This window comes from Rhinolophus sinicus, chromosome 1 (genome assembly GCF_057876585.1).
Source record: "Rhinolophus sinicus isolate RSI-liver-muscle chromosome 1, RSI-T2T, whole genome shotgun sequence".
NCBI lineage: Eukaryota > Metazoa > Chordata > Mammalia > Chiroptera > Rhinolophidae > Rhinolophus > Rhinolophus sinicus.
In genome coordinates, this window is record NC_142501.1 from 52,963,726 (window position 1) to 52,990,699 (window position 26,974).

At 50.9% G+C, this 26,974-nt stretch overlaps 4 protein-coding genes and 1 long non-coding RNA gene across 15 annotated transcripts in view; 3 read left to right on the forward strand and 2 right to left on the reverse strand.

Moving 5' to 3' along the window:
- Window positions 1–512, reverse strand: part of LOC109443803 (uncharacterized) — a 33,623-nt gene extending 33,111 nt beyond the window's left edge. For all 8 annotated transcript variants that reach the window (XR_002136748.3, XR_002136742.3, XR_002136743.3 and 5 more), the window contains exon 1: window positions 228–512. The gene's annotated coding sequence lies outside the window, so the exon portion shown is untranslated. The remainder of the gene's footprint in view (window positions 1–227) is intronic.
- A 191-nt stretch (window positions 513–703) lies between these two features.
- Window positions 704–12,511, forward strand: SMARCD1 (SWI/SNF related BAF chromatin remodeling complex subunit D1). 2 transcript variants are annotated; one of them, XM_019724604.3, is made up of 13 exons: window positions 704–880; window positions 1,551–1,738; window positions 2,026–2,068; window positions 2,163–2,285; window positions 2,772–2,894; window positions 3,987–4,103; window positions 5,386–5,487; window positions 5,780–5,941; window positions 6,032–6,129; window positions 7,321–7,456; window positions 9,406–9,528; window positions 10,633–10,734; window positions 10,827–12,511. In XM_019724604.3, exons 1-13 carry the CDS (start codon window positions 704–706, stop codon window positions 10,878–10,880), a joined length of 1,548 nt encoding a protein of 515 aa, XP_019580163.1. In that variant the 3' UTR covers window positions 10,881–12,511. The 2 variants fall into 2 exon arrangements, with proteins under 2 accessions (XP_019580163.1, XP_019580164.1); XM_019724605.3 differs by lacking the exon at window positions 2,772–2,894.
- LOC109443804 (uncharacterized) lies at window positions 12,395–22,806 on the reverse strand. Of its 2 annotated transcripts, none has more exons than XR_002136749.3 (4): window positions 22,565–22,806; window positions 19,741–19,901; window positions 18,847–19,108; window positions 12,395–14,612 (listed from the first exon to the last, which is right to left on the reverse strand). It is a non-coding gene; the product is annotated as an uncharacterized LOC109443804 (long non-coding RNA). The 2 variants fall into 2 exon arrangements; XR_012493986.2 differs by lacking the exon at window positions 12,395–14,612 and adding an exon at window positions 18,185–18,332 and having other exon boundaries at window positions 22,565–22,803.
- Window positions 15,224–22,247, forward strand: GPD1 (glycerol-3-phosphate dehydrogenase 1). The gene is made up of 8 exons (XM_019724606.3): window positions 15,224–15,513; window positions 16,016–16,193; window positions 16,971–17,111; window positions 17,708–17,846; window positions 18,074–18,186; window positions 18,868–19,101; window positions 19,316–19,422; window positions 20,369–22,247. The coding sequence occupies exons 1-8, from the start codon at window positions 15,407–15,409 to the stop codon at window positions 20,463–20,465; spliced, it is 1,116 nt and encodes a 371-aa protein (XP_019580165.2). The 5' UTR covers window positions 15,224–15,406; the 3' UTR covers window positions 20,466–22,247.
- A 71-nt stretch (window positions 22,807–22,877) lies between the features above and the next one.
- On the forward strand, window positions 22,878–26,479 carry COX14 (cytochrome c oxidase assembly factor COX14). Of its 2 annotated transcripts, none has more exons than XM_019724607.3 (2): window positions 22,878–23,016; window positions 26,074–26,479. In XM_019724607.3, exon 2 carries the CDS (start codon window positions 26,082–26,084, stop codon window positions 26,253–26,255), a length of 174 nt encoding a protein of 57 aa, XP_019580166.1. In that variant the 5' UTR covers window positions 22,878–23,016; window positions 26,074–26,081; the 3' UTR covers window positions 26,256–26,479. The 2 variants fall into 2 exon arrangements, with proteins under 2 accessions (XP_019580166.1, XP_019580167.1); XM_019724608.3 differs by lacking the exon at window positions 22,878–23,016 and adding an exon at window positions 23,023–23,213.
- Window positions 26,480–26,974: the final 495 nt, after the last annotated feature.

A 26,974-nucleotide genomic window follows, 5' to 3' on the forward strand; every position in this document is an offset into this window, starting at 1 on the left:
GTTCTTTGGAGTGAGGGCAGGGTCAAAATTCAAAATAAACTTAAAATCTGGAAGCAGGTTCGGTTAAAAGTCAGAGACAAAGTTGGGTTGAAGTTCTAGCGTGAGGTTAGTTACTGAGGCACTTTATCTGTGGAATGAGCCCCAGGCTACGAGCCTGAAGATCTGGATTCTAGGCTTTGATTTTACTGTTCACTTGTTGGTTGACCTTTGCCAAGTCATATACTTACTCAGTTCAGCTTTCCCATTTGTAAAACGGATTAAACAGTACGTTTTCTTCAGTCTTCCTGGCTTATAGCAGTAAGAGAAGGAAACGAAAAACAAAGCGCTTTGGAAAATTGATCGCACTACGCAAGATGAAGCAGTTATTCCACCACCCTCTTCATCAGGACGTTGGGTCTGTGGCGGTGGCGCCCCTTTCCAGGGCCTGTCTTCCTCCCGTCGGCCTGGGGGCGCCCGCTCGCAGGGCCTCTCTATCCCAGAGCTCGTCTCTATGGTTTCGCCTTCCCGGACCGTGAAGGCGGGAGGGAGTGGTCAGCACCCTTTTCCGCTAGTCGCCCCCCTCTAGCCCACAGTCTCGCTGCCCTGAGTCTCCCGTGCCGGCCGGCCGGCCGGGAGGACTAGCGGGCTCGTGGGGGGCCCGAGGTGGGCGGGGGGAGTTCCGGTTCCGGTTCTTTGTGCAGCTGCAGCAGCGGCTCCGGGGAAGATGGCGGCCCGGGCGGGTTTCCAGTCTGTGGCTCCGAGCGGCGGCGCCGGAGCCTCAGGAGGGGCGGGAGCGGCGGCTGCCTTGGGCCCGGGCGGGACTCCGGGGCCTCCCGTGCGAATGGGCCCGGCGCCGGGTCAAGGGCTGTACCGCTCCCCGATGCCCGGAGCGGCCTATCCGGTGAGTGGGGCGGGAGGAGGGGCGCGCGGGCCGGGGGCGGGGCCGAGCGGGGCCCTGGGAGTGACAGCGGTGGGGGGAGTAGTAGGAGGGACTCCCCTGAGAGGGATTCGGGCCCTGAGTGGGGGTGGGGGAGGCAGTGAGGAGGAAAGAAGGGAGGCAGTTAGCATCCCCACCTGCTCCTAGGGGCATTGTTTCCGTGGGGAGTCAGGGTATAGAACTATGGAGGACGAAGTGGGGCCGAGGGTGGGCAGATGAAGGCTGGAATGCAAAAGGGCTTGGGCAGCTCCAGTGCCCAGAGGAACACACACAAGGTAGCTGGCAAATTGAGGTCAGCTTTCAAGGAGATAGCACCAGGTAGTACTGAGTAAATGTGGAACTAGAGGAGATGTGCAATGTGTCAGATACAAAATAGATTAGGGAGAATTTGAGTATAATCTGGCTCTTAGATTTTGGGCTGTATTCTCTTACAGAATCATGACTGGAGCAGAGGAAGCTCCAGTTGTCTGTAATTCAAAGAGGCAGAGGGCTCTTCTCCCATTGTGCTCCACTGCCCCGCTCCCCCTCCCCCAGCCTTGTTTCATTCAAAGACCTGAAGAATCCCCCACTTTTTCTTTCTTGGTGGGGTTAGTAGGGGAAGCTATGACATCTCTGGGTCCTCTCCCCTCTGTAGAGACCAGGTATGCTACCAGGCAGCCGAATGACACCTCAGGGACCTTCCATGGGGCCCCCTGGCTACGGGGGGAACCCTTCAGTCCGACCTGGCCTGGCTCAGTCAGGGATGGACCAGTCCCGCAAGAGACCTGCGCCTCAGCAGATCCAGCAGGTCCAGCAGCAGGCGGTCCAAAATCGAAACCACAAGTAAGATGACCCCAGGGAGGAGGGGAAGGAGAGAAGGAAGGGAGGGAGGGAGCCTGTGGGAACTCAGGTGGTGGGAGTATATGAACCAAGAAGTAGTGGTACTGTGTCAGCCAATGGTGCTTATTCTTGAGAATGCCTCGTGTTGGTTGGGGGGTTGGGGGTATGTCTTTGATTTGAGAGAAGCTTTACAGTCCTTTCACTTTACTATAAATGGAGGTGTTGACAGCCTGTCTTCATGTTCTGGCTAGTTCCATCCCAACCTGATAATAGTATTTGTTTTGAAACAGTGCAAAGAAAAAGAAGATGGCTGACAAAATTCTACCTCAAAGGGTGAGTCCAAGCTGTAGGTCTTCCTGAGGGTGTGGTGAGTTTGAGAATAGAGATGGCCAGCTCTATATCCCCATGGTATCTTTCTGTTCCTAAGATTCGTGAACTGGTACCAGAATCCCAGGCCTATATGGATCTCTTGGCTTTTGAAAGGAAACTGGACCAGACTATTATGAGGAAACGGCTCGATATCCAGGAGGCCTTGAAACGTCCCATCAAGGTAACGCAGGAGCGCACTAGGCAGAGAGCCAAAGGAGAGGACTTGGGAACGTTCAATAGGCTTAGGATGAGCAATCAAAGGCACAGCACAGCTCTCCTTGGCATTTAAATTACATCTTTCCCTTCCGCCTACGAACTGAGAATTATATTAGAAGTATAAGAACAAAATAGCAAATAAAGGGGGAGGGGCTTTTGATATCGCTTGCACCAGAAATTTACCCTGTCCGTGTTTTTGCTATAACTGCTGTACCACCTTGGGAACCTGGCACCTTGCTTGACTTTGTCCACCTGGCATCTCAGTGTATGCTCTTGCACTCAGACCAATGGCCTGTATTCCTCTTCTAGATGGAATCTTCATCCACCCACCCCAGGGACTGGGTAGACAGTGAGCCAGTCTGTTAAGAGTAATTTTGGGGCTTGGGGAGACCCTGTCTTCAACATCAAACCGTTGAAGCCCCACCATCAATCCTGTTTCTGCCTTCCTCAGCAAAAACGGAAGCTGCGAATTTTCATTTCTAACACTTTCAATCCGGCTAAGTCAGATGCCGAGGATGGGGAAGGGACGGTGGCTTCCTGGGAGCTTCGGGTAGAAGGACGGCTCCTGGAGGATGTGAGTTCAAGGTCCACTGTGGTCGGTGTCTAGGGTGGGAGCTGCTGGGGACAAACAGTGTTGTGTGGTTGGCAGGAAGCCTGACTGGTGCTCACAGCTCCTGTTGGGAACTGCAAGGAAAGGGTCACTGTATGCCCTGTGCTAAAAGACAATGGTTCTTTGTGTTGTTCCCACAGCTTGGCCCTCATTGTGGTATCACATTGAGAACCATATTGTCCTGGGATTTGATTTGTTGTTTACCTTACTCCTGATGCTACTGGCCGTTAAATTTAGCAGTATGTGCAGATTATTCTGAGAGAGAGACAGAGAATGAATGAATTAAAATGAATATGAATGTGCGTGTTTTAAATCAAGTGAGTTTGCACTTAGCGTTGGAGGCCATGTTTTCTTATCAGAGTTCTTAAGGTCCTTATTTCCCATTGTGGCATCTCCATCTTCCCAACTTTCATCGGAGACATCTCACAGTTTAAGTGGCATATATTTATCTGACAGGCCCTTTGTTGCTTCGTGAGGAGCATTAGCTGACGTGAGAGCCCCTAAGCTTCCCACCCCAGAAGCTCCTTGGGGAAGCTCACTTTACCCTTACACTCTTTGGCGCTCTATTTTTAGCTATTCACAAGCAAGCTAATTTGAATGCATTTTTGTAGGAGAACCAGGGCTCAGTGTCAGACCCTCCTCCTTCTCTATGTAGGTCCAGTCCATGTGCTGGTGGTGTCATTCTGTCCAAATAAAGCTCTTTTTGTTCTGGCTGCTTATTGCCTGTGATTCATTTCCCCTCTAAAGTCAGACTTTCTCTGTTCAGACTCGCTTTGTTATGTGTATTGGTTTGGCTTAACTTGCCTCATTTCCCTTGGGTAAATGAAGTTGGTAACTCAGTGACCTTATACATGTTATATATATAGGCTGCTTCTTCTCTTGCTACCGTGACTTGTTTAATCCCCACAGACACCTACTTTGTCATCTCCTAAGAGGTGTTCAAAAGATGTTTTTGAGTTTTTTCCCACTGCTGTTGTGGGTTCCTTTTTTATGGGACTTTGTCTTGGGGAATTTATTCTGTGCTTTTCTAACATGACCTCTTCTTTCTTCCTCTAGTCAGCCTTGTCCAAATATGATGCCACCAAGCAAAAGAGGAAGTTCTCTTCCTTTTTTAAGTCCTTGGTGATCGAACTGGACAAAGACCTGTATGGGCCAGACAACCATCTGGTGGAAGTGAGTAGTTCTGCCCTCTAGACTTTGACTCTATGCCTGAAGGATGATGGACTTGGGAGCCAAACTTGAATGTCCAGGGATATGGGGAGGTATTAAGTAAAGGGTTACCCCAGGTGTACCACCGTCGTATTTTGCACATTGACCTCCAGGTGGCACTAGCTGTTTAGTCTTCGTACTGTTGGGACACAGGAGCTCTTGGCAGTCTTGACTTGTTCCACCTTTTGAATGTTCCTGTTCTGGTTGCTGCCCTCACTTTCAAGGGAAATTCTAATGGAGGCCTCTTGTACATGCCAAGCTATCTCTGTATCTTGCTTATTAATAATGGTGACACATAGTTATCCACACACCATTCATACTTTTTCCTTACTGTAACTAAGGGGGTTAACTGATAGGGAGGGTTCTAGTCTTTGCCAAGGTTACCGTTACAGATCTGAGACTTCCTTTTGGTCCCTGCTCTCTTTAGATTCACATTCCACATCATCAAGAACCCTTTATTATAATGCCTGATTATGCAGTGTTCTGTCCTGAAAACCATGTTAGCAGCAGTGTTCTTTGGGATACGGTCAAAACCAGCATGAGACAATCCAACATTCCAAGTGACCTCAACCTGCTCCTTTCTTTGCCAGTGTAGCCGCAGCCCCTTAACCTCAACCACCAAGAGCCATGGGAAGGTCTTTACCATCTAATAAGGGAAATAAGGCATAGAATCAATAGAAATTTGTAAATATATTTAACTTTATAGCAGTGGAGCATAGTGGCTAAGAGTATGGACTGTAGAATCAGATACACCAGAGCTCAAAACCCAGCTCCACCACTTACTGGCTATTTGACCTTAGGCAAGTTACTTCACTTTCTAAGCATTAGTTTTCTCATTTGTAAAATAGGTTTAGTCATGTCTGTCTCATATGGATATTGTGGGAATTAATGAGATAATCCAAGTGAATGTCATAGAATGCTCTCGCATGTAGTAAGTACTCCATAAATGATAGCTACGTTATTTTACTATGCACATGTGTATTATCCATTTTGTGGATAAAATCACGGGGAATTCAGGCTAATTTAGATGTGACCCTGAACAGTCAGAATTAAAAGTTTGATCTACTTAAGCACAATGGGACAATAATCCCAAAACCATATGCAATTTTAAAAAATGTCCCATGCTATTGCTCTGTTCCAATAGCCTCAGTAATCAAAGTTGAATATCCAGTCATTACAGAAGCTCTTCCCTCCCACCCCAGCTCTTCCTCTGGGAGAGCACCCCCTGACATCTTCCTCTCTGTAGTGGCACAGGACCGCCACTACCCAGGAGACGGATGGCTTCCAGGTGAAACGGCCAGGAGACGTGAATGTACGCTGTACTGTCCTACTGATGCTGGATTACCAGGTATTCTGTGGGGATGTGAGGGGGTCTGGCTTTCACAGCTACATCCCATCAGCAGTGTGACATTTAAAAGATTAGTCCAGTTGTGGATAATTTGCTGCCAGACTTTAAGCTCCGTAAGTATAGTGATAGGGTCTTAGTCATTTCTGCGTTCCTCCCAGTGTTTTTCTGTCTCAGAAAAAGCACTACATTACTGCTTGTTGAATGACTTGAATGTTTGGTCACGCTAAGCACCCCAAAATGCATATAGATTCCCCTCATGAGCTTTATCTCTATATTCTTTGGTTCTCTGCAGCCTCCGCAGTTTAAATTAGACCCTCGGCTGGCTCGCCTCTTGGGCATTCACACCCAGACCCGCCCAGTGATCATTCAAGCCCTGTGGCAATATATTAAGACCCACAAGCTCCAGGACCCTCACGAACGGGAGTTTGTCACCTGTGACAAGTACCTCCAGCAGGTAAGGGAAGGACCCCTTTTGCTGGAGTCCACTGGAGCACTAGTTGTACCCAAAATGCCAACTTCTGTCTGCTTCTCCTCTTTCCCACAGATCTTTGAGTCTCAACGTATGAAGTTTTCAGAGATCCCCCAGCGGCTCCATGCCTTGCTTATGCCACCAGAGCCCATCATCATTAATCATGTCATCAGGTCAGCATGCGGCTGGGAGGCAGTGGTGTCCTGGAGCTGGTTTGTACCAGCTTGCACAAGCCAGCTGTCAGTTTCAGGAATTTTGCAAGCAGGCTGTTAAACACTGCTCGGATTTAAAATTAAATTTATAAGCTTATAACTAAATACATTATCATAAAATGAGGGTTACAATATACTTAAAAACTTGCCATTTCCTAATTATTTCATTAGTATTTGTGTTTTTGAGGTTACTTATGTCTGTTGTGTCTGTATGGTGGAAATACTACATAACGTGTAACTGCACCTCTCTCCCCAACTCCTTGATCTGTGATACAATGTTGGCAGCTTGAAATCAACCATAGTGGTAATATTTAAACCACAGAAATGGGCAATGCTACAAATCAGGGCTTTTTCCCCTCCTTCCTCTTTTGGAGAATCAATTGTTAGACAGTTACTAGCTCATCAGTGGTGGGCCACCATCTTTCCTCTGGATGGGAGGACATTCCAGTCTGAGAGTCCAAGGCCATTATCTCCGTCTGCTTTTTTGTTCCAAAGATGAATGAGCAAGGCAGACAGGCAGATAGGGAGTGAAGGAAGGCCCTTCCTCCTCAAAACAGCGTGTCCCTGTGGTTGGTTATAGCCCCTCGGCCTTCTTTCCCTTACTCCTTATTAATTCCAATGAAGGCCTTCCTTTCTTTAGACCCTGAACCATCACTCAGATGGTGGTCACTCCTATAATCTATACATTGGGTTAGTAGAAGCTGGTCTGTCCTGCATTTCTGTGCTTAAAATTAGGCCACGTTTTATTTTGTGGAGTGTGTTTTATTTGAATTTATTTTCAGAGTCAATTTTAGTTTAACGGAGAAACTACAGTAGTGGTTTTCTTTGGGGAGGGAGAAACTTTTCACTGAATGTCTTTTGTACCACTTGAATTTTTACCATTGACTTTTTAAAAAAGTCAATTTTATAGAGGTTTATACGTAATAAATCACACGTGTTTAAAGTATAGTTTGATGAATTTTGGCGAATGAATACACCCCTGTAGCTACCACTGCAAGAAAGTTACAGAATGTTTCTGTCACACCCAAAAGTTTTCTTGTGCTCTTTTGCAATCAACTCCTTTCCCATCGTTCTTCGGCCATCTTTTTGACCCTGTGTGATTAGGCCTTAGGGGACAAGCCCTTTACCAGGCCCCTTTGGTTTCCTCCCCAGTGTTGATCCGAATGATCAGAAAAAGACAGCTTGTTACGACATTGATGTGGAAGTGGATGATACTTTGAAGACCCAGATGAATTCTTTTCTGCTGTCTACTGCCAGCCAGCAGGAGATTGCTACTCTGGACAACAAGGTAGACACCTCTTCTCTGGGTAGTTTGGGTGCCACCAGCTCTCTTTCACAGCTTCTAGGCTGCCTTTTGATTCTTGGTATTCATTCAAAATATATTGACATCCAGTCTAAGTATATGCCAGGCACTGTGCTTGGTGCTTGTTGGAGCCAGATGTACATGAGTTCTGATTTTGCCTATACCTTTTAATAACTTTGAGCCTCAGTTTCTGATCTATGAAATGAAGACCGTATTTATAAGGTTGCTGTGAGGATGAAATGAGACAATGTATGTAAAGATACGACATTGTATCTAGCACATAAAAACAAATGGTAACTGCTGCTATAGTTGTTAGCATCTTACTGTTATCTTTAAAATTAGACATAGTTCTTACAAGTAAAGCCAAAAAGAGAGCAGGGAGGCTTTCGTGGAAGAGTTGATGCCCCAGCTAAATCTTGAGGGACAGAGTGGGAGTTAACAAAAGGGGAGAAAGGAGAGTGGCGCTTAGGGGTGTGGGAGGCAGAGGACATCCCAGAAAGAGGGAACAGTATACGTAAAGGTCCAAAGATGAGAGAGAGTCTGGTATGTTCAAGAAGTACAAGCCGTTTAGTGTGCTAGATACAGCACAGGGTGCCGGGGATGGGACGTTTGGGGAAAGGAAACTGGATAGGAAAGCAGGAGCCCACTCCTGAAGAAACTGTAATGCAGGGAGCACCTGTTAATACTCTGTCCTGAGGACCAGGGGCTGATGCTGTTTGCACTCTGAAGGCTCACTGGCAGGAAGGTGGAGAGCAGCCTGTAAGGGGTAGAGTTGCAGGCAGGAAGCCCAGTTAGTAGGCCTGTGCGGTGATGCATGTGAGCTACGTGGGGGCCTAAACTTACGGTGCTGACAGTGAGGATGGAAGTAAGCAGACAGATTTGAGATGTGTCAAAGTGGAATTGACGGGGCGGCCGGATGGCTCCGTTGGTTAGAGGGCGAGCTCTGAACAACAGGGTTGCCGGTTCGATTCCCACATGGGCCAGTGAGCTGCGCCCTCCACAACTAGATTGAAGGCAAGCTGCTGCTGAGCTTCCGGAGGGGTGGCTGGATGGCTCAGTGGGTTAGAGTGCAAGCTCTCAACAACAAGGTTGCCGGTTCAGTTCCCACATGGGATGGTGGGCTGTGCCCCCCTGCAACTAAAGATTGAAAACGGCAACTGGACCTGGAGCTGAGCTGCGCCCTCCACAACTAGACTGAAAGGACAATGACTTCAAGCTCATGGCCCCTGGAGAAACACACTGTTCCCCAATAAAATTGAAAAAAAAAAGTGGAATTGAAGGTTATTGGATGCTGGTTAGATGGGGATGGTGGAGGTGAGGTGTGAGGGAGAAGGCGGCATATGATAACTCAGGTTTCTAGTTTGGGTGGATAGTAGTATTCACTCAGGTTGGGAACAGGAGAAGCAAGTGTTGGGGGAAAGGTAGTTAAGGTGCATGGAGATGTCAGGCAGTTGGATTGGTTGGAATTTCGGAAATGGATTCTGGTTTGCAGATTGGGGACTCATCACCCTGTCAGTGGTAACGGAAGACATATAAGTAGGTGAAATTGCCAGGAAGAGTTTGGAGAATGCAAAGAGAAGAGGACGGAGGAAAAAACCCCACAGACCATAGTTTTTGAAACAGCCCTCTGTGTCACGTCTTTCCTGCTTCAGAGTGTCTTTGTGCCCATTTGTGCTTTGGATTAAGTATTCACCGTGTAGCTTCACCCAGAATGGACATTGGAGACTAAAAGGAAAACTCTTCTCACATGGGGTGTATAGAGTCACTGCAGATTACCTGCTGAGAGAATGCCGAGTGCTCTGGGCAGTAGTGTCGTGTCTGGGCAGCACGCTACCCAGGTTGGGAGTGTCACACGGGGCTGTCAGGCCCTGTCTGCCATTAGAGTTTGTATTTCCGCAGTTTGAAAACGTTATGAGCTTCCTTCTTCCTTTCAGATCCACGAGACAATAGAAACTATCAATCAGTTGAAGACCCAGCGGGAGTTCATGCTGAGCTTTGCCAGAGACCCTCAGGGTTTCATTAACGACTGGCTGCAGTCCCAGTGCCGGGACCTCAAGGTAAAGATACCCGGGGAAGAGGCCAAGGGAGTTAGGCCCGTGAAGCTTTTATTTGCTTTATTTCTGTGGCATCTGATAGAAGAGCCAGAGGGGTAAGTGAGGGACCAGATTATCTTTAGCATATTCCAGGGTCCATTTTACAATTAAGTAGGGAAATGGAGGTGCAACTGTCAAATGTTTATCTAGTACTTACTACGCTGGCACCGTGCGCCATATTGTAGGGGATACAGAGTGGAAAACTTCATCTCTTCAAAGCAACTTTCATTTGGTTTTGGAAAACTAGGCTAATATGATTTTTTAAATGTAGTAAACCAGACATTAGTGGAACTTGCCAGTATCGATAACATAATTCAGAGAAGAAAGATCCATGAGGCTTAAAGAGTTGGGACAGGCTTCATGGAAAATTTGGGATTTGAGGTATTTTCCAGAGAGGGGAGCAGCAGAACCTCAGGCAAGAAGGTAGGAATGAGCACAGGATGTGTGAAATGTGCCCTTAGTTCCAGTCTATCGTGTGGTGACTGACTACAGTTACAGCGGCTGAGCAGCGGAGTAAGGGCCCCAGGGAGCCAGAAGGATGCCTGAGCAAGGCAGTGACTTGATAGCAGGGGGACTTTGGGTGTTGTATTGATTCATAGTTTGCTAGGGCTGCCGTAGCCAGGTACCACCGACGGGGTGGCATAAACAACAGAAATGTATTGTTTCACAGTTCTGGAGACAGAAGTCTCAAATCAAGGTGTCCATAGACTTCCGTTCCTTCTGAGGGCAGAGGGTCTGTTCCAGGCCTCTCTTCCCAGCTTGAGGTAGCCTCAGGCTGCAGATGCTGTTCTCCATTTGTGTTCACATCAGCTTCCCTCTGTGCATGCCTGTCTCTGTGTCCAAGTTTCCCCTTTTTCTAAGGAAACCAGTTATAAAGGGTAAGGCCCACCCTAATGACCTCACCTTAACTTGATCATTCTCAGAGACCCTATTTCCAAATAAGGTCATCTTCACAGGTACTGGGTGGTTAGGATTTCAACACATTTGCGGGGATACAGTTCAGTCCATGACAGGCATGAAAGAAGGAAAAAGTCTATTGTCTCTCTCCCCCCCCACCATCTCTCTCAGACCATGACCGATGTGGTGGGTAACCCAGAGGAAGAGCGCCGAGCTGAGTTCTACTTCCAGCCTTGGGCCCAGGAGGCCGTGTGCCGATACTTCTACTCCAAGGTAGGCGCCGGGCAGCACGGGGAGACTGACACAAGGCAAGGGGTCAGTGATATTAGCCACCAACTCCACTCCTTCCACTGTTTTCTCCATAGGTGCAGCAGAGACGACAAGAATTAGAGCAAGCCCTGGGGATCCGAAATACATAGGGCCTCTCCCACGGCCCTGATTTGGTTGCACCGATTCTTTATTTGAGCCCTGTGCTGCCTGCCTCATAGCACCTGCCTTGGTTTTGCTTGGGGCCTTCCAGGGGATGCTGTTGGTTCAAGGACAACACCAGAAGGAAGAGGGTCTCACATTTCTGTCTCACAAGACACCTATTACCCTCTTCTCCCACCCCATCCCTTCCCACCCTCCAGCTTCACTTTGCCCCACAAAGTTCCCATGTGCCTCTACCCTCCCCTGGTCTCCATAGGACCTCTAGATAGTATTAGAGAGAGAACCTGTAGTGGTAATCAGTGCATTGAATGGATTGGGCCTCAGGCCACATGGTCTTCACAGGGACCAGCTACACTGATCCTGCCCTTCAGAGATGCAGGAGTTGGGAGCTTCAGTCCCTTCTCCGAGACTCAGGCGTGGGGCACTCTATAAGCTAGTTGATCTTGGCTTTCCTGGTAACAGAATCCAATTTCCTTCCTTCCCTCCACAGGTTTGGAACAAACTGTCCCTTCACAGGTTGCCCTCTAGCACTAAAGGGACCCTGGCTCTACGGGGCCCCGGGCCAGTCCGTCGCTCTTGGGTTGGCCGCCTTCTCAGTGCTTCTCTTCCTCCCTCATAGGGGGTCCACATCAGTATTGGAGTTTGTTCTTTTAACGATTGCTCCCTCCCATCACACTCCCTATAGCTGCTCCTTTTAGGATTCCCTCCTATCTGTCCTAACCCAGGGCATTTGGGTTGGGGGAGTCTTGCCTTTCCCTGTCAGAGCCCCAGAGTTCTAACCTGGGGTACTGTCATTGCCAGCCTTCCGGCTGTTGTTTGGAAGTGTGACTCATTCATTCACTCCACCCTGCTTCCCTCATCCCTTCTTGGAGAAACAGGCCTAAAATCAAACGGGTAAAAGCCCTGGGCCATCCCCGTCTTCCTGTCCCTTGTCTGCCCAGTTGACACCCACTGGTGACTCCTGGGCACTGAGGAGTGAAAGCGCCTAGGGCTGGAGAAGAGCTCTGATCTGGCTTGTGACTCCGCCCCCTCCCTGCCTCACAGGATTCACTCCCCAGCCCCTGCCCTCAAAGCTTCAGACCCCTCAGGTAGCAGCAGGACTTTGTGATCTTGGCCCCTTGGAACTGAGATGGTTTTCCATCTTTCCAGGAGAGCTGCAGATTCTTCCAGGTTGTAGCACCCCGAGTTAGCATATCCCAGGCTCGCAGACTCAACAGCAGGGTGGGAGACAGCTGGGCACAGAAGGGGAATTCCGTTCAGCAAGGGCTCTACACCCACAGAACTGACAAAGCCCCTGCTTCCCCACCCCCTCCTCAGGCTCCTGCGAGCACGCTCCCCGATCCCTGCCTGTTCCACACTGGGGACGGCAGAATTTGCTCCCCATCTTCCCCTAACTGCCATTGTCCTACCCCTCCCTTGAAAGCTTCTTCCCCATAGCGATACTGGACAGCCTCTGTCCTGGGAGCTGGAACCATGAGAAGGAAGCTCAGACTCCTACACAGTGTCTCTGTTGAAGATAACTTTTTATTAGCTGAATTATTGTTTTTTTTCATGGACCAAAATTTTTTTTGTACTGTCCCCTTATCGATGTCACCCAGTTTTAATAAAAGAATCTTCTGAAGGATGAGTCCCCCTACCTACCAAGGGAGAGCCCTTCCCTGAGCTCTTGCTCCTCCAATACCGTTAGCCATGCTTATGGTGCTCGTTCATTGTATTTGACAACTATGGAGCACCCGCTGTGGGCCAGCTGTGGTGCTAGGCGCTGGGGAGATGGTGGAAAATGAGGTTTCTACCGCGTACACCTCAGGTCCTCACTTCAGGGCTCGCTGCTGCTGGTGGGATTACTGGGTTTTATCATGGGGTCTGACAGTCCTGCCCCCACCTCCTGTTGGGAAGGTACTAAGAAGACAGTGGCCCTGCCATCTGCTCCCTTGTCCTGAGCTCCCAGGGCTCGAGTGTGCTGGCCCAGTGCACTGGCCTTGGGTACCTGTGGTCCCTCAGGCTAGATGACCCTGAGCTTCCTCTAAAGGCCTGCTTCTCAGGGCTCCTATGTAGATCCTGGCCTGGGCCTGCACAGTTAAAAACATTTTTGTTCTCTGTGCCTGCCATTCTTTAAGGTCCACTTTCATTGCCCTGAGTGATTTCAGCCCTAATGACCTGCATGGAAGGTCTTGCTGTGTTGTCATCCCCCCACTAGACAACCAGCCTCTCACAGGCAGAGCTGGGAGGACTTGGCTCAGGACAGTCCCATTCGCAGAGTGGTTCCCATCATGCGCCTGTCCCCCCTCTCCCCCCCCCCCCCCAGTGGCTCGTTACTTTCCTCTGTGCCATTATGCCGCTTGGTTCTACCCAAGAAGGCGGTTTAGAACACAGGCGGAGTGCAGCCACGTTGCCAAGTTATAGTTACAAGGTTATCCTCTGCCTCTGGATGGGAACACTCAAGTACTGCCTGCGTGCAGTCAAACCCACCAAGGAGGCAACTGCTGTTCCCAGTCTGGAACTTAAGGGTTTACCAGAGTTGAGTAGGGAAAGCAGAGGGAAAAGTGTGTGGATGGTGGGAGTGGAAAAAATTGATGTCAAGGACATTGAGTGGCAGCTGTTTCTACCCAGGCTAATTACGTGTGTAATGAATGGCTGGTGAACCCTTATTAATTCCAAGCAAATAATCTAGTTTGCTCTTGGGAAAAGAGCTCTATTGGTACAGGTAACTTCCGGTGACAAGCCAATTCTGGATCTCGGCACACTATTCCTATATAAACGAACAAATTCTTTGTCTCCATACTACTTGAGATTATTTTAGGGCATAAGAGATGGAAGCATTTAGGCAAAAACAAGGGGGTTATTTTATGAGTAAACATCTATTTGGGGTTCCTATCGTATGTGCTAGGGACAGAGGCATTCTCTCCCATCACCCATACTCAGTGCTCCCAGCTGGCAGCCTGGCATTGGTGCCTTTGTCTCAGTGCCAGCGCAATACTGGTGTGATTTGTGGGAGGCTGGCTCTGTAGTAGGTGGAACTTTGTTCCTAAGGGAAACAGCCACCAATTTCATGTATATTCCCTTATGGGAATTCTCTGGCCATAGAAGGAGAATGTGGTGGGCTTTCCCTGAGCAGTCCCTAGAACTTAGAAAACCACTGCTCCCCAGGCTTGACCTTGCATCCACTTACCCAGTGGTTGCATACAGACTCCCCTCTGGCCCAGTGCTTATCACTTGCCGACCAGCAGCAGCCCAGGGGACCGAAAACACCCACTTAACAGTCTGCCAGGCCAGGAGGTCAGCACGTGAGCGCACAGTGGTCTCTGCCCTATGGGCCAAGGTGCACGGACAGCTGGAGTGGTAGGGCCCTTTGCCTTACTCTCGGGATCAACCTAGAAACCAGAGTTCCCGCTCTTAGTCCAACAGATGGCTACAGGCGATGGAGAGCCCTGACTTGCTGAATGTGCTCCTTCCATTGGCCCCCTTCCCCTCCCCACAAAGTCACACATCGCATTTACTCTCAATTACAGCATCTGAGACCACCAAGCTCCACAGAGGCCACAGCAGCCCCAGGTCCTGCCTCCCCATTTCTAGTGCCTGCAAACTAGCCACTAACCTGAGGGAGCCCCCAATGTGGTCATTCAGAAACGCAAGGAAGAACTGAAGGATGCTGGAAGCCTCTCAAGGACGGAACACTCTGGCCGCCTTCCTGTCTCTCCTGTTCTTTTCTTCAAGCCCAGAGTCTGCAAAAGAATTTGGGCCACTTGGCATCAGAGACTCTTTGACCTTTTCCACCCTCCCTTCCTGGAAGACATTTAGGTGGGGATCCTTTTGAGGTGATGAGAGTCCCACTGGTGAGTCCCTGAGATGACCACTGTGGGTAACAGATGGTCCTGTCTCTCGGGACTCCTGGAGTCTCCTCTTATCCTTGGGCTGGTTGTCCTCAAAGCAGGTCTTTACCTCTCATGTGGGGTCTTGGCTTTAAAAGTGAGGCCACACCCACCACCCCACTTACCCACAGCCCTGTAGTGGAGCTAGTATGGGGCCAGTGATATATGTATGGGCCCTGTCATTGCTACAGGACAAAACTGCAGCAGTTTGGGGGGTCCTGGGAGGATATGCAAGGCATATACTTCGGAAAAGAAAGCATTCCTCTATCTGGAGCTTTGTTCCTAAGGGAACAAATATACATAGGGCTGCATACAATTTATTCCAGTGCTGGGAGTCAGAAGGGAGTGAGGAGGGCCAGTTACTGGCTTCTTATCTGGGCTATTTCTTGGCCGACCTCAAAATGAGACCGTTGCAGGAGGGGTGGGGGGAACCGGGTGGGGGCCGAGGATAGAAGCTCGCCAGCACCGGCAGCTGGCAAACCTAAGAGGAAAAGTGGGGCCTGGTCTCTGCCCCAATCCTGTTCCCCACCTGTCTCTACTCTTTTCTCCCATTTCCCTGGCTCTGCCAGGCTGTCTCCCTGGGCGCCCGCTTCCCCACCCACCCCCGGAGGGCGGGGCTTGGCTGCACCCACGTGTGGCGGAGTTATATGCTCCCAGCCGGCAGAGGAGCTGGGGAGTGTGGCACTGAGCGGCTCAGGCAGAAGAGCGGCACCATGGCTGGCAAGAAAGTCTGCATTGTAGGCTCAGGCAACTGGTAAGCGGCTGTCAAGGGGCATGAGGAGGCAGGGGGGATTCCCCCAAGTACACAGGGGGTTAGGGAGGGAGGCTTGGTGGGCAGGAGGCAGGCAGTGGGTAGGCAATACCCTCTGGTTCCTCTCCCACCCCTGCTGCTATCTTCTGTGCCTACCCCCGAAAGACAGATGATGCCCAACCCTTTCCTGGCCCCTGCCCCCCGTGGCAGCTGCACCTGCTCTCCACAGGAAAGGAGCCTCCAGAGAGCTCCCTGCCCAAAAAGCTGCTTGGGTTTGGGGCAGTGGGGAGATCAAACAGCTGGGACCCTTCTCTAGCATCCAAGTGTGAGGTAGACTGAGTCTCATTAGGGACACGCTGTCACAGGTGGGGGTGACAAAGAAGGTAGTTAGTAAATAACCTGGGGGGCTGCTGTGATATCCTGAGATGGAACACTGCCCCTCCCCTGCCAATATTCCTCCCGCACGCCCCCACTCCTCCACTTTCTGTGCTCCCCCTCCTGCCAGGGGCTCAGCCATCGCCAAGATCGTGGGTGGCAATGCAGCCCAGCTGGCACGCTTTGACCCACGGGTGACCATGTGGGTGTTTGAGGAAGACGTTGGGGGCAGAAAGCTGACAGAGATCATCAACACACAGCATGAGAATGTCAAATACCTGCCAGGGCACAAGCTGCCCCCCAACGTGGTAAGCCCCAGTAACCTGCAAGGAAGGGAGAGGGAAGTGGAGGGGTGCTTCGTGCTGGGGGGGGGGCACTGCAGGTGCCATGTGGACTTGGGCAGTGTCTCCGGAGGGCTGATTCAGACACGGAACTCTAAAGCACAGCCTCCAAAGGGCACTTACTGGACCTGAGGAAAACCTAAATACCCACCACTCACCCATTTATGGGCTCCCAGGCTTTTAAGGGAGGGAAAGGAAGTTGGTTTCCATGGCAACCAAAGGCAGGTTCTCAGGCTCCCAGAACTGGGGTCCAGGTGGTGTTTGCCTCAGGCTCTAACCTTGTTACTCATTCACTGGGTTATTAGCAATGAAGCTGCTCCTTGGACTTAAGGTCTTTGGGCAAATCCATGTGGCGTGCTCCTACAGCAGAGAAGATAGCAGGAGGACTAGGGCTCTCCCTTCCTAGTTAGGGCCCTTGAGGAGCAGAGTGATGAAATTACTTGGCCTCTTCCTTCTGCCAAGCCCAGGCCTCCTTTGGCCTCCCAAACTGTCCCCCAGCCAAGGGCTAGGAGAGTGCTGGAGGAGGTTTCCAGGAGTCCAGAGCCCAGGACGGCTGGAGCTGAGAGGGAGTGATGGCTCAGGGGAAGGAACAATGTCATTCCTCCAAATTCAGCCCTTCCAGATTCAGTCCCCAAATGGCCCTTCCTTTTTCCCCACCTGCCTCACTGTTTGGCTTTTAGATCTCAGTGGGGGCTGCATGGGGGCAGAAGCCCACCAGGCCCAGGCGCACTTGTCGCCCCACAGGTGGCCGTCCCGGACGTGGTCCAGGCTACAGCAGATGCTGACATCCTGATCTTTGTGGTGCCCCATCAGTTCATCAGCAAGATCTGTGCCCAGCTCAAGGGCCACCTGAAGGCAAACGCCATTGGGATATCTCTCATTAAGGTGCCAGGGACACCTTCATGTGGGTGGGGGTGCAGCTATCTGTTGTGGGGCTCAGGGTGGGCTAAGTGAGGAGAAGAGAAAGTGGCAAAGGTAGGCCAGGAGTTTTCTAGAGAGGGGGAAGGAGTTGCCTTTGGAGAGGCCTGAGAAACAGTCAGATGCTGGGGGCCGTTGATTGGAGAACAGACAAGAGATCGGTTTGTCGGCAGATGTTATGGGGAGTTTGGGAGGTGGACCAGGAATGCTTGGGGCGTGTGAGCAACAGGCTGGTTAGAGAAGTGCAAAAGGGAAGTTGGTTTGGAGCAATGGCTGGGGTGGCAGCTGGTTTGGAGTCCTCAGGAATAGATTGTTCAGGCATGTGGAGGGGATACATTGCCTTGGAGAAGTAGATCGGTGGAGGGTATGTGGAAGGAGTTTTCAGATGGACTCATTTTCACTTGCCATCTACCCTCCTGACGGCAAGCTGTGGCTGGGTTGGAATGGGACAGGACCTTTGGGGACACTGATGAAGAGTGGACTTGGAAGGGGCAGGATTTCTGGGTGGGAAGCCCTCAGTTGGGCATAAAGGGCACCTGGCCTGAGCTCCATCCTGTGCCCAGGGGGTAGACGAGGGCCCCAACGGGCTGAAGCTCATCTCTGAAGTGATTGGGGAGCACCTGGGCATCCCCATGAGTGTGCTGATGGGGGCCAACATTGCCAACGAGGTGGCTGATGAGAAGTTCTGTGAGACAACCATTGGTGAGAGCCCCCCCATACCAGTGCAGCTCCAGTTACATCCCCTCCCCACGCTCTCTCCCCCACCCCACTTAGCCAGCTCCCTTAAGGCAGACAGAGGAAGGAGACCCCAGCATCAGAGGGGAGGGAGGGCTGAGACACCCCCAGGCAGAAGGTCACAGGTCCTGCTTAGGGCAGGTGTGGGAAGGAGTCCAGAGCCCCCCTTGAAGCCTTGCCCCTCCCCACTTTAGGCTGCAAGGACTTGGCGCAGGGACAGCTTCTGAAAGAGCTGATGCAGACACCGAATTTCCGCATCACAGTGGTGCCAGAGGTTGACACAGTAGAGATCTGTGGGGCCTTAAAGGTGAGAGGGGTGCACGGCAGCTCTGGGGGTGGGGGGTGACGGTCCTGAGGACGGCCGGGCTTAGCTCTCCGAGGTTACTGTCCTTCAGGTTCCCGCTCACGCGCAGTTGCTCCTGTTGCCCCCAAGTCCCATACACGTAGGAGAAACTGCAGGAGCAAGGGCAGGGTCATTTAGCGATTCAGGCTTGATGGTTATTCACCATCAGACATTGGAGCCGCTCCTTCCTTTCTCTCTATAGCCTCTTGTGGGACCTCCCTGTCCTTGGCTTCAGGGGCTGGTCCAAGGGGAAGAGGAGATGCCCTGGGGGAGCACCCAGGCTAATGGGAGACCAGACATCCAGAACCCCGAGACAAACGGATGGCCAGAACGGTGGACATGAGGAATAGTCGGGGATGGGAGGGCCAGCTTGGCAGAAGACTGGTTTTCAGTAAATGTCCTCAAGGATGGAATATGGAGCAGAGTTGGGGAGCCAGGAAGCACAAGCCCAGGCTAAAAGAAGGGGGTACTGCAGATGGGAAAACCAAGTGGTAGGACTAGCTGAGGAACCCGTCCACTATACGTCACTCATTCAGTGGGCCTGTCATGGCTGATGGAAGGAGCAGGAGGCAGGTGCTGAGGGATCCAGGAGGGTGGGCCTGTAGGAGGGGGATCCCTTCTCACCTGGGATTGCACTCCCCAAAGAACGTGGTGGCCGTCGGAGCTGGCTTCTGCGATGGGCTGGGCTTCGGCGACAATACCAAGGCAGCAGTGATCCGCCTGGGCCTCATGGAGATGATCGCCTTCGCCAAGCTCTTCTGCAGGGGCCCTGTGTCCTCTGCCACCTTCCTGGAGAGCTGCGGTGTCGCTGACCTCATCACCACCTGCTACGGAGGGCGGAACCGCAAGGTGGCCGAGGCCTTCGCCCGCACCGGAAAGGTGGGCTCTGGGGAGAATGGAGAACAGAGGGGGGGCCTTGTAGGAGCCACTATAGAGGAACTTGGCTTGAGCACAAACATGAAGTTTGTTGTGACCATTCCCGGCCTTTCTTTCCTCCTAAGACCCCCACCTGTCATCTGAGCCCCAGACTCTCCACCTCACACTGACAACCCTCCTCTCCCATTTCCATTCACCCATCCTCTTTCCTTCACAGTCCATTGAGCAGCTGGAGAAAGAGATGCTGAATGGGCAGAAGCTGCAGGGGCCCCAGACAGCCCGGGAGCTGCACAGCATCCTCCAGCACAAGGGCCTGGTGGATAAGTAAGTGTCTGCCACCACCTCACGGGTGGAGGGAACCACAGCCAGAAGTTCTCTCCCTGTTCATCATCTGCCTGAACCCTCCTCAATCTGTGAAGTGGGCAGAGAGGAACTGTTCTCTTATGTTAACAGATACAGAGACGGGCTTGGAGAGTCTGGTACGCCCACTGTCCCCAGCTAGCTCATGTCTTGGGAGCTCCTTCCAGTCTCATGCTCATTGTACCACATTGCTTTGACCCCTCTGCATGGCCTCCCTCTATCCCTTCCTTCCTGTCCTCTGCTATGGGGGCGGGAGCTCTGGAGCAGCAGGAATGAGCTCACCTGACTCCCCCGAAGCCAACCTCCTGTCCCCTGAATACTGTCCTGAGTGCTGAGGTGTGAGGAGGACAGTCTCTGCTTCAAGGTGCTGTTTTCCATGGAGCACAAAGACAGTAGGGGTGATGGCTGATCAGAGCAGAGCTCTGTTGGTCTGAGAAAGAATCCTGGAATAAGAGAGTATGAAACAGGTTCAGAAAATCAGCTCATGGCAGGTCAGGGTAATGCTTCCTGGTAAAGCAACAGCCTGGGCAAGAGGATGAGAAAGAAACTGGCATTTATTGAGCACCTTCACAGAATACATGGTCACTTCTTTACTATGTTGTTATATTGCCCCCATTTTACAGGTGATGATATTGAGGCTCAGAAAGTGGCTTGTCCAGTTGGAATAAAACAGTGCCAGGGAATCATGCCAGCAAATTCAATACGATAGGGAACAAGGCAATTAACAACCTGACCGTAAAACCCAGGGCTAGGAAGTTCAAATTGTCAGCAATTGGAAATTAAGAGCTCCAGAGTCCGTCTGAACTCAAAGACGGGAGAGTAGGAAAGTGGAAGGTTCAGAGGTAGATGGGGAGTGGGGGGTAGAGGGCACATCAAGAGGCTGAGCTGGGTCTCTCCTTCCCTGTTCTAGGTTCCCCCTGTTCATGGCTGTGTACAGGGTATGCTACGAGAGCCAGCCCGTGGGGGAATTCATCCGCTGCCTGCAGAATCATCCAGAACATATGTGAGCGGGGCTGTGGCCCAGGCCAGGCAGCTTCTTTACCCCAGTGGAAACAGGCAGAAGCTTGGGTACCTGGCCACGGGGATCTCCGGGACTCCCCACGGAGCAGCCTCTGCTCAGCTTTTCACTGGAGGACAGGAAGCTGTGGGGTCCAGCTACCTGCCTGGAGACCCTGAACCACCAAGTCGCTGCAGCCTCTTGCCACGACATCTCACCAGAAATGGAGATGCTCTGTCCCTCTCCAGATGTAGGGCTTTCTCCCTGTCCTCGGGGAAGCCCCAGTGCTGCCTGCCTGGGTGTGTGTGGTGGAGCAGACGGTGGAGAGAGAGGGAGGCGAGACAAGGGCTATCCACTGCTGCCTCACACAGAACAGGAATCCTTTCCCCAAGCCCAGTTAAATAGTAGCTAAAGAGCTATGAGGTAAGGGCTGCCAGGGAGGGTCTGGGCTTTTGAGCTGACATAGGGACCTTTGCTCTGACCTCTGCCAGCCCCCACACAGCATTAATGGATCTCAGTGTTTGTTAACAAAACACAAAGATCTCGACACCCTTGCCCTCCCAGCTTCTCCTAGCAATATCTGCGTCCTCAGAAACCTCTGGTCATTCCCTCCCCCACCTCCCCTGGCTGCCCTGGCACCAGAGTTTCTGCCAAGCTGGCATCTCTGGCCCGGGGCCTTTTATTCTCCCCATGGATTTCCTCATTCCTAGTTCTTGGCCAGCTCCTCCCCACCGTGCATGACCTTTCGGAGCCTTCCCTTACCCTCCCTGCCAGCACCCTCTTTGGGGAGCAGGAACTTAATCTGCTGACAGAGCTACACCTTTTCATAGCAGGCTCAGATCGCTCAGCTCCCTGTGACCTTTGTATTTACCCTGCCTCCCTTCTTAGGAGCCCTAGTGTGTTGCGGGGGAGGGGGGAAGGAGGTTTTAGCTGGGTCCCTCCTCCTGCTATCTCCCCAGGATTGGCTCCACCCCTTTCCTTCTCCCAAACCCTGTACCTATTTCTCAACTGCCTGCAGAGCAGCCAGTGAGGCTAAGCAGCGCCTGTATCTAGAGACCCATTAGCCCGAGAGTGGCCCAAAGGCTGATCAGGGGTAGGGAGGGTGAGCAGGTCCCCATGTTGGCGGGTCCTGACATTCCAAGGCCAGCTCTCCTGTGTCATCTGAAGGCCTTGTCACGAGGTATATATTAGTCCCACAAGAGCTGGGAAACTCAAGGAGGAAAAAAATGAAAACCACTCTATCCCCCGGGGTGAGGGAAGAACAGGAAGGGGAGGAGGCAGAGGACTGGGCCTTGCTCCAGGATGGGGTGGCAGTGGGGGAATGTCACAGGTCAGCAGCCTGGGCCCTGGGTTTATAAATAGTCCCCGAGGGCCTCAGTGCCTCCAGCTGAGGGTCTCAGCTTCCTGTGTGGCAGCACCTGGCACATCGTAGCTGTGGCCAGCATTAAGTTAACCCTCCCGTAATCCTGAGCAAACCAGGGAGGCAGGCTCCTTTCAGTCTCCAGCCTTTGAGAATTCATTTTCTTACCAGCGAATGGCAGAGCTGCCTGGATCAGGCACTGGGAGTGAGGAGCACAGTCACCCCACATCTGGCTGGGCTCAGGTGGGGAGCACTGACTGAATCCAGGAAGTCAAAGTGTGGGCAGAAAGACGGCTCCCTTCCCTCAGCTGCAGCTGCGACCTTGTTAGACAAACACTTTTGCCTACTTTTGTTCACTCCACAGTTAATTGAATTTGAGGCCTTCTAATCAGGCCTACTTGTCTACCCAATAAAGCGTTTTTCCAGAAACGAGTTGGGAAGGGTGCTTCAGTGCATGTGGCAGTGCGTACGCTGTGGTTTTATCATTGCGTGTATGTTTTCACTCAAGCGGCAGGAAAAAGGGAAAAAAAATAAAGCCCTCCTCCATAACCCAGTCACTCCCCACTCCCCAACGCACCCCCTCTTCCCCCAAGTGGTACCCCCCTCCCTCCTTCCCGGAGCTTCTTTGGGGCTTTATCACGTCGCCTGCGAGCGGAGTGGTCACACATGGGACAGAAACATCCCTCATGCCCACTCCGTGGTCATGGCCAGACCTGCTGCATCCTCCGCGGTCTAGGCCGAGTTCCTACCTGAGCTTGGCCAAAGTGGGGCCACAGGGAAGAGAGCAGATCCAGGCTCTAGGGGGCGCGCGGTCCACCTCCAGAGGGCTGACCCTGAGAGAATCTACCTAGCTACCAGAGACGTCACCGTCGGCTGGGGATTGACTGGCTGACTGAGTCAGAGAAAAATCGTCTTTTGTACGGTGACTGAATATCCTAAAAGTTCCGGTTCCACAGCCCGAGTCGCCAAAGACCCTCTCTCAAAGAATTACTACAACCCCCAGAATTCAACGGGCCCGTCGGAGAGGAAGTCTTGTCTGAGGATGCGTAGTGATTGCCCCGGAAGTCGGCAGTTCAGGCAACCAGCCGGAGTTACGGAGGGCGCTGGCTCGCGCTCCAGTGGGCGGAGTTGCGCTGTGGGCGGAGTTGCGCTTGTCCGGCGCACCGTGCACGCTCTCGCCTTGGGAACCGAATCCTAGAGGGTAAGCGGTGCTAGTGGGAAGGAGAAAGGGTGGCTCACCAATAGCGTCTCTGCGTCTAGGGTTGTTCCTGGGCTTCTACCCTCACGTGCCAGGTCGTGGGTGCTGCATCTGGCTGCGCTAAGAAGTTGTGTAGACTGTGGTTGCGAGACGCTACCTGCGGAGGCCTCGGTTAGACGGGAGGGAGCTGCAGCATCCAGGTACGCCGTCTGCTGGGCCCGGGCAAGGGCCACTTGGCCGCAGAGGCGCGCCTGCTTGGGCCGGCGTTTGCTTACGGCATCCTCTCATGCGCCGGGCTTCGGGCTGGCCTTGGTGCCCTGGAGGTCACCGGTTATCCTGCGCCGCGGACCGCAAGCCGCGATTTGCACTGCTTCTAGCCCAACAAGCTCCGTGCAGCCGTAGGTTTCAGTCAAACCTTAACTCCAGCCGGGCGTCTCGACCCTCCACGCTTTGGCTCCAGAAGCCCTGACCTTGGGGGTCAGGGTTCATGGGCCCCCTGGGGCCCTGGCCAAGAATCCGCTTTATACTTAACGCCTGTTTCAGTTCAGTGCACCACATTAACTTCTACGCTACGTTGACCTGTGACCTAGTCACCCATTATCATCCACTGATCCCTTCTGACCAGTCTTTGTAGTAGTGGTTCCCAATTTTCATTCTGGCCCAACACATCTGAAAGATACAGCACACCTCCACCAGTGGCAGTGACTTGACACAGCAGTGATTTTCAACCAGGAAGGGGGGGGTGTTAAATGCAAAAGCCCCCCAGATGTTTCTGGAATTTCCTACCTGCCTTCTTTCCTTAATTGTTTTGGTCCCTCATACTGGCGTTCTCTTGGCCTCTCTCACTGGTCTTATCCTCTGCTTTGGTGTCATTTGTTACCTCGATCTGTCTCTGGCCCGATTTACACATCCATCTGCCAGGTAGACATCGTCACGTGCATGCTGTGTTGAGCAGCATAATTTTAACGTGCCCAAACCCAACTCGTGATTCTCTTGACTGATAATGCCATCACCACCCCAGTGACACACACCTATTTCTTCTCGTTTCTTATTTCTATTAACAGTATCCCAATCCACAGTTTCCTTACTTGCTGCCTTGGAGATATTTTCAGCTTTGCCTTAATCCATTCAGTTAATACATCTTCGAGCTTGAGCATCTGTCTTCTCCTTTGCTCCTGCCCTGCCTTAGTTCAGGGTCTGTGAAGAGTTTTTGGTAATTTGAAAATAGGAAATATCTTAGGTTAGATTAGACAAAGAGAAGGAAATGAGGTTCTAGACAAAAATTATGTCTATTAGAAAGTCTTCTGTTACTTTTCTAGCCAAGTCACTCTTCTGCACCATCCTGTTTCTTTGTTGACTGGTGAATACTTCCAGGCTTCTCCTTCAGCCCTCGAAGAGGTGATCCTAAAACTGGTTAGCATCTGGCCAGGGCAATGGAAGATAGGAGAAAGACGTGAAGGGGAGGTTGAAGGTCTGCAAGTCTCATTGGGGGGAGCTTGCTTACTACCTTAGTATCCTGCTGTGTGTGTGTGTGTGTGTGTGTGTGTGTGTGTGTGTGTACACGTTTCCTTCAGTGTCTCATAGCTTGGGGTCCTTTCAGACCTCAGATAAGCGGAACACAACTCTTTCTCATCTTGAACCTGTGCCATTTGGTTTTCTTCCTCTGACCTTATTTAAAGTCACGTTGCATAGTCACTTGAAATTATAATTCAAGGAAGTTATGCCTCATCTCAGCTTGGGGTCCACCCTCAAGGACTGGCTCAAAAGCAATGTCCAGCCCATAGCACTCATTTGGAGAAGCATTTATGTCTCACCCTACCCCCAACTCTCTAAGCCAGCTAATCCCGACCCTTTGAGCCAGCTAATGCTGCGCTTGTCCTCTTCCAAATTCTTGACCTTTTATTATTATTATTAGTAGTAGTAGTAGTAGTAGTTTCAGGTGTACAAAACAATGTAATAGTTAGACATTTCTCCCCTCACAAAGTGATGACCCTCCTCCCCCAATCTATTGCTCCTCTGACATCGTATGTAGCTGTTACAATTCCATTGACACTATTCCCTATGCTGTACTCCATGTCCCGTGACTATATATATATTAAATTATAGTTGACATTCAATATTATTCAGCTTCAGCTTCAGGTGTGCAGTGCAGTGGTCAGGCACCAAATTCTTGACTTTTAAGAAACCTGTTTTCTACTAATTTCAGTCTTTTAATTTCAGTTCCCTCAATGGACAGGAGTCTAAGAACACATTCATAGTCCCAATTTGAGGAACATTTTGTTCAGGATTAGAGATTGTCATTGCTAAACTTTCTCTTACTCCCTGAGAATATCCAGGGAATAGTTAAATTTAGATGTAATATAGTGCATGCAAATCTCAGTTAACAATTTGCTGGAGACTCAGTAAATTCCTTTTTAGCCCTTGGGATAGGTTCTTGGTGTTGTGTTTGGAACTTAGAGTTAATGCTATAGGGGTTAAGTATAATTGAAACAATATAAAGGTACTGTTGGCACTATTTCAGGTATATTATGGCTTTAACAGGTGCTTGAGGGCAAACCTGGGAACCTAACCACCATGAATAAGATTGTTTTTATGGGAAAATAAATTGGATATTGCCTAGAAGGTTCCCATTTGATCCTCCTACAGAGAATAATTTACTGCTAATGTTTAATCCCTGGCTACCTCCTACTAGCCAGAAAAACTGGATGCAAGCTTAAAGTCGTGTACCAGTTAACATTTCTGGGCGGTCCTATCAGTCACTTCTTTCCACAAACATCCACAAACATGGAGGGCCAGGTGTTAGCTATGAGGTCATTCGCTGCACCTGATTCCAGCTGTGTTTCTGTGGCTCGTATGCAGACTTTATTTGCCCTTTTGAATCTTAGCATAATTCCCACACATTGTCTTTCGGTATGAGACTCGGCATATGTGGAGGGGCCATGCAGAACAGAGTGTACATAGACTAAGCAGGATGCAGAAGTTATGGAATGGCCTTAAACAGGGAAGTGGGCTGGGCAGATGAGGTGTTTCCTCAGGTCTAAATCCACTCTGTTTTTGTAGGGGACAACATGCCTACTGGCAAGCAACTAGCTGACATTGGCTACAAGACCTTCTCCGCCTCCATGATGCTGCTCACTGTGTATGGGGGCTACCTCTGCAGTGTCCGAGCCTACCGCTATTTCCAGCGGCGCAGCTCCCGGCGCCAGGCTGCAGAAGAACAGAAGACCTCAGGAGTCCTGTAGAACTGGGGCTTTTTTCCTGACCAGAGAGGCCTGAGGCATTGTGGTGGAAAGACCTCGCCTACAATCATATCCCAGTCAAGAGAACTAGGGCCTTCATGGTTTTCCAACCCTGCTGAGAAAAAGTGCCCGTGTTTTCTCTGGAACTGCCAGTTTGGGGAGGCTGTCACATCATAACAGGAGTGGGGGGAAGGCACACCTACAGACATTAAATATTTTGCCCTGTCTCTGTCTTGGTGTTTCTGTTTACTTAGATAGGTTGTGGACCACAGAGGGGCCTTGACTGCCAGTTTTCTAAACTATCCAGAACCTACTCATGTGTTTCCCCTATTTTAGTTAATGGCACTATCATCCAAGTCATAAATATGGGAGATTAGATTATTCCCTGTCCTCCCCACCAAGCAGTTGTCTTTACTAATTGTTCCCACTTAAACATCATGCAGTCAGTTTTTCCCTTGTTTCTTGCTTATACTTTTGTAGAAGGCTATTAGTGGTCTTCGTCCAGGCTTCACCTCATCAGATTTATTCGCTGTGTGGCTTTCAGAGACATCTATGTGGACCAAATTTGATGTGGCACTCCCCTGTTTTAGATCCCCTCTGAAGCCCAACCATAGACAATAGGTTAAGAATCTAGGGCCTATAGAGTCAAGTCCAAGACCCCTTAGTGTGGCATACGAGGTCCTGAAGACCTGGCCCATCTTACGTTCCAGGAATAGGAAAAT

What these genes read in the sequence shown, in the direction of transcription:
- GPD1 (XM_019724606.3), top strand. Translation starts at nt 15,407, where the DNA reads ATGCTCCCAGCCGGCAGAGGAGCTGGGGAGTGTGGCACTGAGCGGCTC. An exon ending in TTGGGATATCTCTCATTAAG is followed by an intron (nt 17,112 to 17,707) that starts GTGCCAGGGACA and finishes TCCTGTGCCCAG; the next exon opens with GGGGTAGACGAGGGCCCCAA. An exon ending in CCTTCGCCCGCACCGGAAAG is followed by an intron (nt 19,102 to 19,315) that starts GTGGGCTCTGGG and finishes TTTCCTTCACAG; the next exon opens with TCCATTGAGCAGCTGGAGAA.
- SMARCD1 (XM_019724604.3), top strand. Translation starts at nt 704, where the DNA reads ATGGCGGCCCGGGCGGGTTTCCAGTCTGTGGCTCCGAGCGGCGGCGCC. An exon ending in TACTGATGCTGGATTACCAG is followed by an intron (nt 5,488 to 5,779) that starts GTATTCTGTGGG and finishes GGTTCTCTGCAG; the next exon opens with CCTCCGCAGTTTAAATTAGA. An exon ending in TTGCTACTCTGGACAACAAG is followed by an intron (nt 7,457 to 9,405) that starts GTAGACACCTCT and finishes TCTTCCTTTCAG; the next exon opens with ATCCACGAGACAATAGAAAC.
- COX14 (XM_019724607.3), top strand. Translation starts at nt 26,082, where the DNA reads ATGCCTACTGGCAAGCAACTAGCTGACATTGGCTACAAGACCTTCTCC.